Here is a 15,137-nt window from a genome sequence, read left to right as displayed (position 1 = left end):
GTCCATTGCAGGTAGTTGTAAACACAGTTGAACAAGTTGAACAAGTTGGAGTTACCTAAAACAGTTTGTTTTACTATCTATGGCTCCTTCCAGCACGACTCCTGCTCATAAAAAGCTCATCAGAGATGTGTGGATGATTCCTCTTTTTTTTTTTTTGATTTACACATTTAAAGAAGGACGAGGCCAAAATGAGTTGTGTTGACATGTTTATTTCTTCACCCTGAATTCATTTGAATTCGGCAGTTACTCCTGTGATAGCCCACTTTCCATTTAGAGGGTCTTATGTAAGTCAGGAGACATCTCAGAACCTGATGGGCCTTGGTTGTGCAATAACAATTATGGCCTGGATCTTAGCACACATAAAAGAACGATCTTTGACACCCATCCAGCTTTGGTGAAATCTATTACTGAAACGGATCATCCTCTTGCTGAGATGTGACCGTCACACATCTTCCATGGCATAATATCTTTAAAGGTACGAGTGGGGCGATGGCTGCTTGTCTTGACATTTGTTGATTTGAAGGCTTAACATTTTTGTTTTGTTTTTGGACTATTAAAGTCTCAGAGAATGCGGTTTAAATCCTGGGAAGGTCCGGGCAGAGTTTTATAGGATTATTCCCAATAATCCCCAGTTCGTACAGGATGGACAATGTGGCAAAGAGGATGTAGCAGACGAGACAAATGAGTCCCAACTTCCAGTCCAACCTCCATCCATTGATATGCACGGATACAAATAGGAAGACAATGGAAAGGAGAAGTGTGATGGAGATGAAGACCAGTCCACTGCTGCTGACCTCTACAGGGTTGTTGGTGTCCACAAATGCAGTCTTGATGAACCAAGGCAGACCGAGGCACAGCATGTCAAAGACATTAGAGCCCACAATGTTGGACATGGCCATGTCAGCTTTCCCTGATAAACATCAAAAATATTTAGATATTAGATTTTCAGTCTCGTCACAGAATTTTACTATTAGACCTTGTAATTAGAACAGAAACGGCTGTTTTTGACATTTTTAGAAGAGTAGTTTGAAAAGTGAAACTGTATTCGATAGTTGTCTTTCAACGAGAGCTCAGTGCCTATCTACTGTTAGAAGGGTGCAGTTCTGGGCAGCTGCGACGTTAGGTTTATTTTGGAAATGAGTCAGTGGTGCTCCGAATGAAGCTCTCAATAGCTGACAATTGATTTAAGATTGTGTTTGCGTGGAGGGAGAATATATGAATGGGTGGGTTACTTTACATTTACAGGCCTGCTGTGCGTTTTTGTTAAGTAGTAGCAGCCTCTCACTTTCAGAGTTATGGGCGTGTGCGTGTCATGGCTGGCCTCAGACTGTCTTACCTTCTCTGGCCACCATCACACTGGCCACTGTGTCGGGTATACTGGTTCCAGCAGCGAGCAGCGTGAGTCCCATCACTGTATCAGGGATGCCAAGGGTCTCACCTGTGTAAACATAGTGACGGCACGCAATCAGATTGCCACCAGTTAATAAATCTTAAAATTATATCCGCTCCTTCTCCCTGATTTCCGCTTACAAGTTACAAGCTCCAAATCCATCAATAGACCTCATTTCATGTGTGATTATAAAATGTAAACTCCCCTTCATGCCGCTACCCAGCATCCTTAGTTGGGGCTGTTGCCCTAAATGGAGCCCATTGTGTGAAAATCATTTTCAGTAAGCCTAAAGCTACACTATAACCCATTTCACAACTCACTAATGGGTACCAATAATTCAATTCAATCCCTATGAACCTGCCTGTAAACTGCAGGATCCTCTGAAGTGTGGAGTTTTTAATGTACAGAGTAGAGCCGCAGGGAAACTTTAAATCACATACTCTACGTTTCTCGCCTGCTCTCTTATAGGACTAAACTCTCCTTCCATGTGAGTCTTATCTGACGACTGTGGGATAATAATCCAAATATATTTCACCAGACCTACCACTGTCACATGATTAGTCTGTTTTATAGTTTACATCTGTTGCAGTTGGGGGTTGAAGCTGTTCTTTGCCAAGTTCTGTATATACACCCAGTCCTCACATGACTGTTTCCTCAGGGGTGAAGCTGACTGTAATCCTGCTGTGGCTGGTGAGGCACACTGCACACTCGGCCTACAATGACCCCCCCTCAAACCTTTCCAGGACAATGGCATCTTAGGAATTAGCCAGCAGACCAACATGTGATTCTACTCTGCAAATCAGACTTTTTTTTTCTCACCGGTTTCAAACACTTGTGATCCTCAGTTGCCCGCTGAGCGACGGCTCGGATTTACGCCCGCAGCTGAAACTGAACAGGGCCGAGGAAATGTTCAAGTGAAAGCAAATGCTCGTACCGACAACGGTGACCATCCACACCAACATGTATGTGAAAGCTGAGATCCAGATAGCCGACATGAGGAAAGTGATCATGAACCACTCCTTCCAGAACCTTCTCCTGCAGTCGGGGATGGTCATGAAAAGCAGAGTGATGACGGGCAGAGAAAGCACCCAGAAGATCCGCTTCAGGTCGTTCTCCGGCACGGCGAACACACTTTTATGCCCTGCCGGGATGAAGGCAGACAAACGTCAGGAGGAGATTTATATCACATCATCAGGGTCCAACAAGCAAGTCAATCACTCCCAAGTGGGCACGTCACGGTGAAAATGCCATACATCTTTGTGCCTGCGTGACTTGAGAAGTGCGTCTCACCTTCGGGTATCTCGTTGAGGCCGTGCAGGCTGAGCGAGAGGTGAGAGTACCCCGAGTCGTCCTGGAAGATCCCGCTGTCTGTCCTGGAGCGACGGCGGACTCGCAGGCTGGTCTCGTCGTTCCAGCCCATCAGAGGCTGCGTCTCAACCTTCTCGCCGGAGCCCGAAGCCAGACAGGTGCAGCAGGGGCTCAGCTTCCTCAGGACGAACTCACTGATGCGAAGGTCGAAGCACAGAACCACAATGTAGACGCCGTAGACCAGCAGCAGGGAGGCCGCGTCGTACCTTGTCGACAAAACAACCCGCGTTTGAGCCTTTAGATTCAGCACTTCAGATGCACTTACGTAGCTGTTTCTGGAGCTTTCGACCAAAAGCCCAAGGTCTACCCCGGCGAGTGAAACTAGCTCAGGTGTCATCGTGTCATCTGAGGACAGGACAAGCGGATAACATCTGAGCAAATTGTATTTGCTGAAGAGGGCAGTGGAATACGGTCAAAAAAAACCTATGGTAGTATCTAATCAAATGGACCTTTACCACAGAAAACAACCTCAAAAAGTGGTTTGTGTTCAAGCAGGTGATTTTTAAAAAAAATATATTTCAAATGATCCTTTTTCATTTTGAATTAAGTCTCTTTTCCTTTTCCCCAACTTTGATGTTCTTGGGTTGTTTCAGATTTTTTTTTTTTTTATTGAATTTCATTTTTTTCACAGACTTTTTATTCTGTGTGCTTTGATAACTTTTCATTTGGATTTGGTTTTGATGGCGTACAGTTCTGACTACATATAGCTCTTTACCGTCAAAGGTCAGTGAGTGATAGCACTCTACTACATGTTTGTTTTGTGATCTATTTAAAAATGTTCTCAGTGTCACAAGACCCAATAAACAGCTATATTTTGACATGGTCTTTAATAACCGCCTCACACGTGGGCGGCGTAAGGTCTGAAGATTGTGTGCTGTATAATGTGAGTCAGTGCACAACAAATAACACACACACACTCACCAGTACACCTTGCTATCAGAGATGATTCCAATAACAGCAGCAACACTGATACTGTATGCCAGGCAGTCCCTGAACAGTGGCCAACAGGTGAGGCGACCTGCCTGATAAAAGAAACAAAAAGCACGATTATTCTTCTGTTTTGACCCGACAAAGGTTCCGCTCCTGTGTACGAGTTGTTATTGCTAATCTTTGTTTGAATATTAAGAGAGTGTGTCAGGAAGTACATTAGAGGCCAAGAGTCCGCAGGCAGCACAGATTCCCAGCAGGTTGTAGACAGCTGATCCCACGATGGTGCTGACGCCAATGTCCCCCTTTGTGACAAATACACCTATCACATGACACACATAAAGAGCGCATCTTAGCTTTGAAGACGGGAACATTGTGAAAGTACAAATGATAAAAGACGACACCTCTTTAGAGTAAATAAAGTACTGAGAGAGAAAAGGCCCTAATTAAAGGCCACCTTCCATTTTTGCTCCCATGTGGTGATGAAGTCACAGTTTGTCTGGTTGGGAAGGGACACCGTGACAGTGATGATGATGATGATGATGATCAACACTGCTGCTTGTAATTATTGTGTGATTACCCAGAAATGCTGTGACCAGTTCAGGTGCAGAGCTCCCAGCTGCCATAAATGTGGCCCCTGCTACATCCTGAGACAGCCCCAGACCTGAGGAACCCCCCCCCCCCACCCCCCCAGAAACAAAACAAGAGGAAGACCTGGTCATACACAATTCAGTTCAACAAGAATACCACAGACCGCACCCCCAAAAAACATCCACGAATGATAATATCTATTGTAGGGTCATGTCTAATGCATGGGATACCAATAGAGGCGTCATATTTATCCATTCGTTTTTAAGTTTACAGAAATGTTTATTCTCTTGGTCTATCAATTGATTGAAAACTCATCAGCAGCAATTTCAATAACATATTGATGGTTTCAGTTCTTTAATTAATTCATTGAATAAATATAGACAGATTAATGTGGCGATTATTTACTCGCTGGTTATTTTCATTTATTAAAATTGAATTTAAAAACTGTCCAATCAGTTAAAAATACTATATGGACATATATGTTTGCATGTTTACAATCTGGCCCACATTTATGTATTCTTAAAACACATGTAATCCTTCCAAGTATTCCCAAAAAGTAAATCCATTGGCTCCCAAACTGCAAATGAAGAATTCAAATATATTGTAAAACTATAATTATCTCAGATTATAATGATTTTACTACAGTAAATAACAGTATTAAAGGGTATGCAATAATCCAACGACCCCTTCCCATACACCCTTTGAACACGGATAGCGAACACACAAGCAACAAGAAAGCTTATTTCATCAACTTACGTTCACTGATTACTTCTAAGGACGGCAGGAAGTAATCGTCGCAGACTATTGCAACAGCCAAAAGCATGTAGAAAATAATCATGAAATAAATGACGAGCCCTCCATCCTTCCTCTCCTGCACCGTGAAGAAGCCTTCAGGAAACTCAGAGGATTGTGGTACGATGCATTGTGTCTCATTCTCTACAACAGTAGGACACACACACACACACACACACACGCTGCTCAGACAAACGTCTAAATGTCAATTTCACGGAATTTCATGCCAATAAGACATGAGGATTAGTAGAGCAAGCATTGTCGCAGTTGGTGAGCCACAATTGATTACTCACACTTTGTAAAACACGAAAATGAGCCGTGACATTTGTAACGATGCGTTAAATAGATTACAACTATGAAACAAAGCTCCCTCAGAATTCAAAGTGAAAAAAAATAAATAAATAACACGGATAATTTTCACCAATGCTTACCAAGAGCCCGACGCTCCCTGACAGAGTGCGTTTCCTGAGTTGTTTGTGCTGTGAATGATACAATATGGACAGTACCATATAAAAATATTACAAATCCAAGAAAGTAAGGTATAAAATCTTTCCTCTTCTTTTTCTGCTGAGGTGCAAACTTATTCATGGTCATCTGGAAGTGAATAAAATAAAAATAAAATAAAACAAAATAAAATAAATAAAGTGAAATTAGCAATTATTCCAAGGAGTCATATGTCTCTTTACTCCTAACAAGCTTGCAGAGGTTGAATGCGGGCTGAAACTTTTTGAAAGCGCCGCATCTAGCTCTACACTACGGCTACAAGCTGCAAAGAGAGATTATTGGGGGGAGAAAATATCTCTTAAAGTCTGCTGCTAACCAAGAATGGGGGATCACGAGTTGCAAGTCATTCCAGCCGACTTGAACCGACTCCAGCCTGAGGCTCGACATGGGTGTAATTCGACATAAACCTACCATAACACGGTTCTACTATTGGCCTAGCCATACAAGTGGAAAACTCGGTTTTTTAAAATTTATTTATTCATTGTTTAAAAAAATAGTTTTCCTTTAAATAACATTACAACGCCTACAATATGATTTGTTCACACTGTATAGTAAATACATCAATGCCACAAAAAAATGTCAACTAAAAGGTCCTTTTCGGTCCATCCCCCGTAGACTGTATATTGATCCAGCTGTAAATCAATGCCATTATAAATGGATGTATCATGAGTTCATGAATCGTATTGATGTCACACGTAGGTGGCGCCAGTGAGCGGCTTACAGGTACAGGAGCGACCTAAGTAGACCCCCAGGACACTTCTGAGAATCATTTATAATTCTTAAATGTCAATGTCTGACTACTACAATATATACTATGAAAAACTGATACATGTTTTATTAAAACAAACATTGTTTTTAGATTTTAAAAACAGAAAGCCAACACGTGATCAGATTTGGCCAATAGGCGCAATGCGCATTTAAACTTTGACTGAACTTCTACTTCCTGTTAACCAGAGCGCAAACTTTTTTGGGGGGTAACTTAGCGTTAGGAACGCGGGTGCACCATAATGCACAGTTTTGTACTCCCATCTGTGGAGACCCAGTCAAAACGTGAAAAGGAAAATCATTGTGAACCTATCAGGGCCTCATACAGGCGATGTTAACAAAAAAAGGGCCAAGAAAAAGCAGAAGGGTGGAAAGAGAGAGAGAGAGAGCGAGGGGGGCTGGCATGGCTGCTCTGGATGCTATCATAGTCATACATGATATAAGAAATCACCCCCGAGATGGCCCGACATGGACAGTCAGCAGATACGTTTTTAACTAAACCTGGTTGGCTCAATACGCACGGCGAGAATACAACGTTGCCAAAAGACGCAGCAGGAATAAAGGACCCTGGACAAAAATCAAACCACTGAAGCCACAACACTCAACCACAACAGACGCATTTTGTCATGAAGACGTCTAATGGTAAGTGTTCTTCTTTCTGCTGCTTATTATTAATGTAATGCATTTTGATGGTTGAGGCACACATGCAACAGTATGACAATGTTAGGTCAACTGTTGTTGAACTGGCAGCATGAGTTTGTGATCTGATCTTGTGTCTGCTGCTGCCAGTGTACAACACAATATATATTTATATAAAGTCTATGGCGCAACCCCGTCCCTGGCATAATTGTGTGAACATTTATATTCAGAGGTGTGTTTATGCAGGCAGCTTTGTGGAGCTTACATCTGTATCCCTTCGAGCCAAATCTCTCGTCTTGTGTTGCATATTGTGCGTGCGTGTGTGTGTGTGTGTGCGTGCGCGTGTACGTGTGTCGGGTTGTTACTGTGGCACATTGATGAGAAACCTCAAATTTGAGAGCACAGTCACTGTTAAGTCGAGCAACCCCACAAAGCAGCAGCAAAAGGAACCCTCTGAGGTCACCACCGAATAAACGGCACAACATAGGTTTTACTGTAACTTCAGTTTCAGTGTTTTGATGTTTAAAATCTAACATGGTTACATGGCTGACGTGACGGCGAGGGGTGTGTGTGTGTGTGTGGGTGGGTGGGGGTGGAGTGAGGGGCTTGTTTGGACATGCCCCAACTTTCCTCCAAATCCTGTGACCATGTCTGCTCTCTGCGCGCACATCAAATCACCTCCATACTCACGAGACGTTAAACCGGTGGACAGTCCGTCACTGCAGCGGTGAGTTGCTTTGTTTCATTGTTTTCCAGTGGAAACTGTGAAAATAGCCCGTGCTCAACCAAGTAGAAGGTTTTATGAATGCAAAAATCATTTCTTAAGATTGACAAATGATTCATTCTTTAGTTGTCTGCTTGGCATTTACTTTGCATCAACAAGCACACCAATCAAATTAGGCTGCAGGCGCTCCTCTCGTTGTGATGGATGACAGTGTCAGTCAAAACAGTGTTTTATATTACTGTTAATTAACAAACAACAGTGTGTTAATGGCGCCCCTGTGTGGTGTTGACTGGTGTTGTGGTTCACTGGCCTCCTGTGTGTGTGTGTGTGTGTGTGTGTGTGTGTGTGTGTGTGTGTGTGTGTGTGTGTGTGTGTGAATATAACAATACAATTGTGAAATAATCTTATAAAATGGCATTTAAAAAAAAAAAGAAGAAAAACTTTCATTTATTGAAGGTCATTTCAATTTCTATTTGGAAATATCCCCCCAACACACTTTCATAATGCCTCTTTTTAGTTTAGGAAACACTTTAGAATTGCGATTCACAGTTTTGTATCTATGATACTGTATATATTTGTCTGTATTTATTGAGTGGATTATTTCTTTAATTATGTTTATTTACTTATTTAGTGAAGCGTTGGGTCTAGATTAGATGTAACTTCAGTTTCTTTCATGGTAGCCTCTTGTTATTTTTTACGTGTGATTTTGTCTCCAAACTGACTTACAATATGGAATTCTATTAAAATTCCAAGTAATTTTTAGAATAAAAAAAAAAATAGCATATGGTTTAAGGGGATTTATTATGGTACCTTTCAGTTTGTTTGTTTTTTATATTGTAGAATGACACTGAAGTTACTTTCCATGATTTCTACAATTCATAGACTCTCCATGCACAGTCGGTCTGTGCTTGATGCCTTTAAGACGGGTGACCTCAGCTCGAGTCTTCAGAGCAGTCTGAGGCCTGAGATTTTGTTCTCCTAAGAATGACTTTTTCCTCATTATTTCAAAGTCTGACCACATAAGTATGGACATTCATATTGTAACATTATTATTATAAAATCATATCAGGTCCTGTTTCATAAGGTTTTATCAGCTGGTATGATTCACAGTTTCCTGGGTGGGACTCGGATAACCTTCGCTCAGTGCACCAGGTTGTTATTGCCTTTGAACAGACTCTTAACCAACCAGTAGATGTCCCTACTGCAGCAGAAAGTCTGAGGATATCTTGTCATGTGATGCTTAAATTCATACAAATATGATAACAATGCTTTTATGGAGACAAATATGTATCTCACCCTCTGCTTTACTTACTGCTGGGTGTAGTTAATGATTTCAGGAATTTAAAGGTCATTGAAGCACCATTGTTCTTCTTTTTAAGACCTGTGAGCTGCATGTGTACTCAGAATAAATACCAGCCTCTTTTTTGTTTACAGTTTTTTGTCCTGCTGATATACTTTATTAAATAGCACATTCTTCAGAGACCTGTGTACTGCAGTTTTTACGCGCGTGTATTGAAGGTAAAACAGCAGCTTAGCAAGAAACCCCTCCATCTCGTTTGTGACTGGAAGCCTCTCTGTCTCTGTCTTTGCGCTTGTGGGCTTTCACTTGTGTGTAAGAGGATACAATGGAAACTTCACAATGCCCTGTTCCATCTCAGTTTTCACTGGTATGCTTGCTGTGAGTGATGAGGCTCTTTAAGTGACTGTAGTTATCCAAACAATGGGAAAACCTTTTATCACTGTGTGCAAATTTAAAGACGCTAATTCATGTGTCTGTTTGTTTGCGTCATGTTTTTTGAGATGTGCGGTTGAAGCTGAATACCCACGAGGTAGAGAAGTAACACTTGTCAGTTTGTTTTTCACAACAGTGAGCCACAGTTAAAAGGGGGAAGGAAACACATCAAACTCGAAAAACTGGTTGAGTCACTTTACTCATCAAGGAGACATCAGCTGCTTTCAATAGTTTCGCTGAGATCACTTCGTGTTACTGATCTATGAAATAGTGCTTTGCTAATCACGTCTTGGCCTCTCGTTTGTTGTTCCTAGGCTCTCATAACAGCGCAGGTCTGTGTGTGTTTATTGCACTTCAACTTGTTGAATAGCAGCACCCTGCCCTCTGCGAGGACTGCTCAGTGTTCAAGGTTCAGGAAGATAACGAGAGGTGAGTGGCTGACGCATAGCTCGTGTTGTGTTACCAGAGGCTCATATCATATTACCGACGACAGCAGCTTGGGTGAAACGGTAGCTGGATTCAGATCGCGGTGACTCGAACATACCAGGGCCTGGGACTAAGAAAGGAGTTTTTAAAGAAGCTAAAGAAGCGAACAGTTGTTGTTTTAGGAAGAGCGTTGCCATGGGTAAGAAGACACAACACTGTCTGCTGCGTTTGCTGTGTGTGGCAGGGCTTGTTCACTGTTCAGCTGCCTTCGTGTTTTGGACAGCCGTGGTGGAAATCGGCTACGTTAACAGCAACAATGAGACCGTGGACAAATATTGTGAGTGTGGGATGTACGGCCGTAACTCTCCGGTGGACAAAGCCTCGGGCATTGTTATGCTTCCCGAGGGAGACCCGAGAGGCTGCAGCCAAGATTCTGTCTACACCCGCAACGCCACCTCGCCCAAATGGATAGCCCTGGTTAAAAGGGGCAACTGCACCTTCAGCGAGAAGATCAACGTCGCCAAGCGCCAAGGGGCAGCTGCTGTGATCGTGTACAATGTGGATGGCAGTGGAAACAGCACCACTCGCATGGCGCACTCAGATGCTGCTGACATTGTGGCCATCATGATCGGCAACACTCAGGGTAAGGAGGTGGCGAGGCTGGTGAAGAACGGGACAGATGTTCAGATGGTCATTGAAGTGGGCAGCCCTCACGGACCCTGGATGGACACCTACTGGCTCTACTTTCTGTCCATCGCCTTCTTCATTGTGACGGTGGCCTCAATCACCTACTTTGTGTTTATCTCTGCAAACCGTCTCTACAGTCTGAACATGCACAGGCGCACCGAGAGAAAGCTGAAATCTGAAGCCAAGAAGGCGATCAGGCGTCTACAAGTACGCACGCTCAAAAGAGGGGACGAGGAAACCATGTCCGACTCCCATATGTGCGCTGTGTGTATTGAGTCCTACAAGGCGGGCGACGTGGTGACAGTGCTGACATGTGACCACATCTTCCATAAAGCCTGCATCGAGCCGTGGCTGCTGGAGAGGAGAACCTGTCCCATGTGCAAGTGCGACATCCTCAAGGCCCTGGGGGTTGAGGGGGACACAAAGGAGAGCATGTCCTCTGATTCACCAGCAGAGGTCACTGTGATCACAGTGGCAGGAGGAGAAGCCCTGTATGAAGTCCCACTGACTGACCCAGCGAGCCCTGACCCAGAGAGACAACAGCATCTCTACGACAACAGGGCCTTCGAGGGAGACTCGGAGGCTGTACGGGCATGAACATCAACAGTAGAAACAAAACGGCAACAAACCAGGACACAGTCAAATTCCCTGTTTGAAATACACGTTTTTTTCTGGCATACACTGAACCAGCACAATGGAATCAAATGATAATTTTCCAATAGTTCATTTTTCAATGCCGACATGCTGAGATAGATTTAAAAAAAACAAAAACAAATCCAATTTGTTTGTTGATTTTTTTTTTTATTTTTATTTTTTTTTACTATTTTTACCCATTTTACCAATTAGATGGTAGTGGGCCTCGTGTAATTTGCTTGGACGTCATTACATTTTGTTTGTGTCCGTCTTGGTGCAAGTTTGTAATTATTGGGTGTGTTCATTAAGTTACCTTCCAATAGATTCTGAAAACAGAGCAGTCCTGGAGTGACTCCGGTGTCAAATGTCTGTTTTGCATACTCAACACAGCAGCCTGACACTGAGGGAGGAGGTGCAGGTGAGCTTCTGAAAATCTGTTTGAAATTGGGGCCAAATTTCTAACTAACAAAAACCGTGGGAGCTTGTATTGCTCGCAGTCCCTCACGATGAAACATTGCCTTTTAATTGTGATCACTTCATTTCGCTCAGTTCAATTAGTTTTAATAATTTGGCTGTATTTCTGTTCTCTTGGAACCAGAGTAATGTTTGTTTCAGGTGTTGTCAGGCTGGATTGGCGAACACACCCTTATGAAAGCAGCCTTGACTGGAAATGCAGGATAACACGCATTACACTACCATGAGCAAATAAGAATCACCTGAGGGGCCGAGGCTCTGTAGAGACATGAGCCACAGAAACGTGTTGTAACCCAGATTGTTGAAGTTCTTTATTATTTGTTGCTCAGAGCAGTTGCGTGATAATGTGTCAGTAAAACAAACGTCATAGGAACAGTAGATGAAATGCTTCCAGAAATGTTTTCGTGACTGTTGGATAGGGGGAAGTTGTGGTTATATGCATTTGTTTTTGAAATGATATATAGTGAAATTGATTAATCAATCATGAAGTTCTCCCTGTTAATACAAAGATAATACATAATGTACAGCATTTGCAGCCCTTTCTATTTCTAAACAGCTGATTTCCATTTAAAAGCACATTGTTCAATACGTCTTCCAGATTTTGGCTTTGAGTTATTTGGAATGGAGTTTCTTCAGTCCCTTTAGTCTACCTCTGAACTATCATGTAAATTTTGGAACGTGTTTAAGATTCTTCCAATTTCCAAGATGAAGTGTGTCCCTCTGTGAATGATATAAAGCTAAAGAATTGTTTCATTTCTTGGTTTGCTGGTGGGTGATACGCCGGTTATGATATTCAATATATATTTGTTTCTATCTTGAATCATTTTCATGACTACTTTACAGATTCCAGGAGTCTTAAATTGTACTGTAAAAATGAATATTACTTTCTGTATGAAATCACATTGATGCTTATTAGAATGCAATAAAATCCCTCAAAATGAGGCTAACTTTACAAGCATATTTGCTTGTAAGAGTGGTGTTTCTGTGTGTGTGTGTGTGTGTGTGTGTGTGTGTGTGTGTGTGTGTGTGTGTGTGTGTCTGTCTGTGTGTCTGTCTGTGTGTCTGTGTGTGTGTGCATGCGGGTAGGGAAAATATTTGAATGGGTGGGTTACTTTACATTTACAGGCCTACTGCCGGTATGGTTAAGTAGAAGCCTCTAACTTTCAGAGCTATGGTCGTGCTCCCAATGACTGTGGAGTGAAAGTGTAATTACCTCTGCACAGGTGTGAGCACATCCGTACACACCTTGAGCTTGAGCTGGATAATCATCATACCACATAAGTAGAAGGGCCTGACCGAGCAGACAGATATGCAGCTGTATGGCAGAATGGGAGTGTTATTTTTTTTTTTATTATCCTCCTATTGTGTTTTCGAAGGACATCCAACAGTGAAGTCTGTAATGGAATTGAATTTCTGTAGACTTTTTGTGAGGCGATTGAACGTACTTTGCGAGTCAGTCAGGACTTAAAGCATGTGTGATTTGATGCACTAAACTCAGCTGTATAGCAGCGTTCCTCAACCTTTCTGGCTTGTGACCTCTTAAATTAAAGTAACGCTTACATGTGTGACCCTTCAGCACAGACTACAGCTTTAGTGAGGACAGGAATTGAGTGAGCAGTTGAGACAAAAAATGATTTCTCTACTCTGATGGATTTAGGGGGAACCTCTGCTCTAGATTGTCCTGTTATATTTTGCTTGCTTTCTTCACATGTACTGTCATTTATTTACTCAAATTCAAATGCAATATTTGAATTTCTCAGTTTAAATATTGAAATCTGTGCCTGTCGGCCTTTCTTTGTTTTGAGGTTCCTGTCATCAGAGGCTTCGAGGCAGTAGCCCAAATGGCATGCTGAGTGATTAATCCATGCTCTGATGGTCCTTCTGTGTTTTAAAAAAAAACACATTTCATTTTAACATCTTACTATTTTGATAAAATGGCAGGAAACCTCAAAATTTCTAAAAGTTGCCAAAAGCGTGATTGTTTTATGAACGTTATGGAGGTTCTAAAGCAGCCAGACTAACAGGGCATGAGCCACGGGCAGATGTTTTCACTGAAACCCGTAGCGTGAGCCGAACCTTTCCTCTCACCGTGTTCCCTCTCCCCCTCTGACGTCGGTGTATACTGGATTTCGGGCCGGTGCTGTGAGCTCAGCATTCATAGGTCAGATGGTTATAGTGGTATAACAGCAAGACAGCGAATCAATACTGAACTAACTGGCCAGGCTGGGAACAACTGGCAAGCCCTGGGTAAGAGGCACGCTCTGCTCAGCAGTGTCGCTCCTCTGATTTATTGCAGTTGTTAAGGAGAAAATTGAGTCAGAAGGTTTTCATTTAATGGCATAGTAGTCGGTGGCTGTACTCTAATACCACACTTGACCTTCAGTTCCAGATAGGAATCAAACAGTGGAATTAACTACTGTCGTGACCAGAGAGCTTATCTACTCCTGTACAGTCTCATCCCAGAAAATATCCCATGTTTTCTATGGCAGAAAACAAACTTATCCTGTGACTGAATGAGAGTCATTAAAAGTCAGGGTTCATTTGTGGTTAATTTATTTATTTATTTACGTTTTATGTTCAGTCTTCAGGCCCACGCTCCTTCCGAGTGTCTCAGTGTCTCCATGTTAATGTTTATGATTGTCCTGCAGCACCACCTAGTGGAGAGGTTTATAACTTGCGATGAATTTGAATGAAATCTCAGCAAAGGTAAAACTGCATGGTTGTAAGCCTGTTCCATCCTTTCAGTATTTGGTTTTCAGGGCAATTTATTGCTTGAGTGCAAAGTACAGAGTAATAAATTCTGCCATAATGAAATAAGAGCTCTTCACTGGCTTTATACTTTAATGGCCCAGTTGAGGAGTGCGACTGGTCTCCTTCATCTTTGATCCCTTGTAAATCCTTATTGAGGCGTTGGAGCTTCAGCAGGCACGAACACACACCTGTCTGTCCATCTGTCGGTCTCTATCGTCTCTCCCTCTGCTGTGCAGCTTCAGCAGAGCAGAAGAAACTCTCTCTAATTAAATTATAGTAGTTGCTCTTGTCTCGGGTTCCCTCGTCCCAGACTGTCTGAGTAATTATTTTAATGAAAGGGGAGAGATTTGATTACAAAAGTGCAGTAAGAAACAAATGAATCCACTTAGTCGGGAAGTGCAACATAAAACATTTCCTATTTTCTGCTCACACGGACTATTAGATCACAAGCCATGGTGTGTGTGTGTGTGTGTGTGTGTGTGTGTATATATATAGAACAGAATAATAGTCACATCTCTTCTCTGCAGGTTTATGCTCACATTATCAGGAAGTTTTTGTTATTTTACTGGTGGCTCATGTGGTTCCTGTCTGGCTTGGTAGTTTTAATGCAGCAATTTTTGCTGTAAGAATGATCTAATCAGGAAAAGTCTCCTTCACATGTGCGTACACTAAAAGTCTCCAGCACAGCAGGAGTATTTCAGGTTTGTCCCAGTGAGCGTCCCAGTGAGCGTCCT

General features: G+C 42.4%; 2 protein-coding genes across 3 annotated transcripts; one reads left to right on the top strand and one right to left on the bottom strand.

The window, feature by feature from the left end:
- Nucleotides 1–203: 203 nt before the first annotated feature.
- slc24a5 (solute carrier family 24 member 5) lies at nt 204–5,829 on the bottom strand. 2 transcript variants are annotated; one of them, XM_069173492.1, is made up of 9 exons: nt 5,500–5,829; nt 5,033–5,212; nt 4,266–4,349; nt 3,904–4,007; nt 3,680–3,780; nt 2,681–2,964; nt 2,325–2,531; nt 1,337–1,438; nt 204–910 (listed from the first exon to the last, which is right to left on the bottom strand). In XM_069173492.1, exons 1-9 carry the CDS (start codon nt 5,660–5,662, stop codon nt 576–578), a joined length of 1,560 nt encoding a protein of 519 aa, XP_069029593.1. In that variant the 5' UTR covers nt 5,663–5,829; the 3' UTR covers nt 204–575. The 2 variants fall into 2 exon arrangements, with proteins under 2 accessions (XP_069029593.1, XP_069029594.1); XM_069173493.1 differs by lacking the exon at nt 5,033–5,212.
- A 3,844-nt stretch (nt 5,830–9,673) lies between these two features.
- rnf128a (ring finger protein 128a) lies at nt 9,674–12,612 on the top strand. The gene has a single exon (XM_069173494.1). It carries the CDS (start codon nt 10,054–10,056, stop codon nt 11,140–11,142), a length of 1,089 nt encoding a protein of 362 aa, XP_069029595.1. The 5' UTR covers nt 9,674–10,053; the 3' UTR covers nt 11,143–12,612.
- The last annotated feature ends 2,525 nt before the right edge of the window (nt 12,613–15,137 follow it).

The sequence above is a fragment of the Embiotoca jacksoni genome, unplaced genomic scaffold (assembly GCF_022577435.1).
Source record: "Embiotoca jacksoni isolate LCO1_2020_lvr unplaced genomic scaffold, fEmbJac1.0.p SCAF_6, whole genome shotgun sequence".
In the NCBI taxonomy this organism is placed as follows: domain Eukaryota; kingdom Metazoa; phylum Chordata; class Actinopteri; family Embiotocidae; genus Embiotoca; species Embiotoca jacksoni.
This window is presented reverse-complemented; position numbering and strand designations above follow the sequence as displayed.

Bases quoted from the DNA above. Each gene is read 5' to 3' on its own strand.
- slc24a5 (XM_069173492.1), bottom strand. From the start codon at position 5,662: ATGACCATGAATAAGTTTGCACCTCAGCAGAAAAAGAAGAGGAAAGAT. The intron at 4,008-4,265 runs GTAATCACACAA...GTCATGTGATAG, and splicing joins ACTGGTCACAGCATTTCTGG to GTGTATTTGTCACAAAGGGG. The intron at 2,965-3,679 runs GTGAGTGTGTGT...TTTGTCGACAAG, and splicing joins TCTGATAGCAAGGTGTACTG to GTACGACGCGGCCTCCCTGC.
- rnf128a (XM_069173494.1), top strand. From the start codon at position 10,054: ATGGGTAAGAAGACACAACACTGTCTGCTGCGTTTGCTGTGTGTGGCA.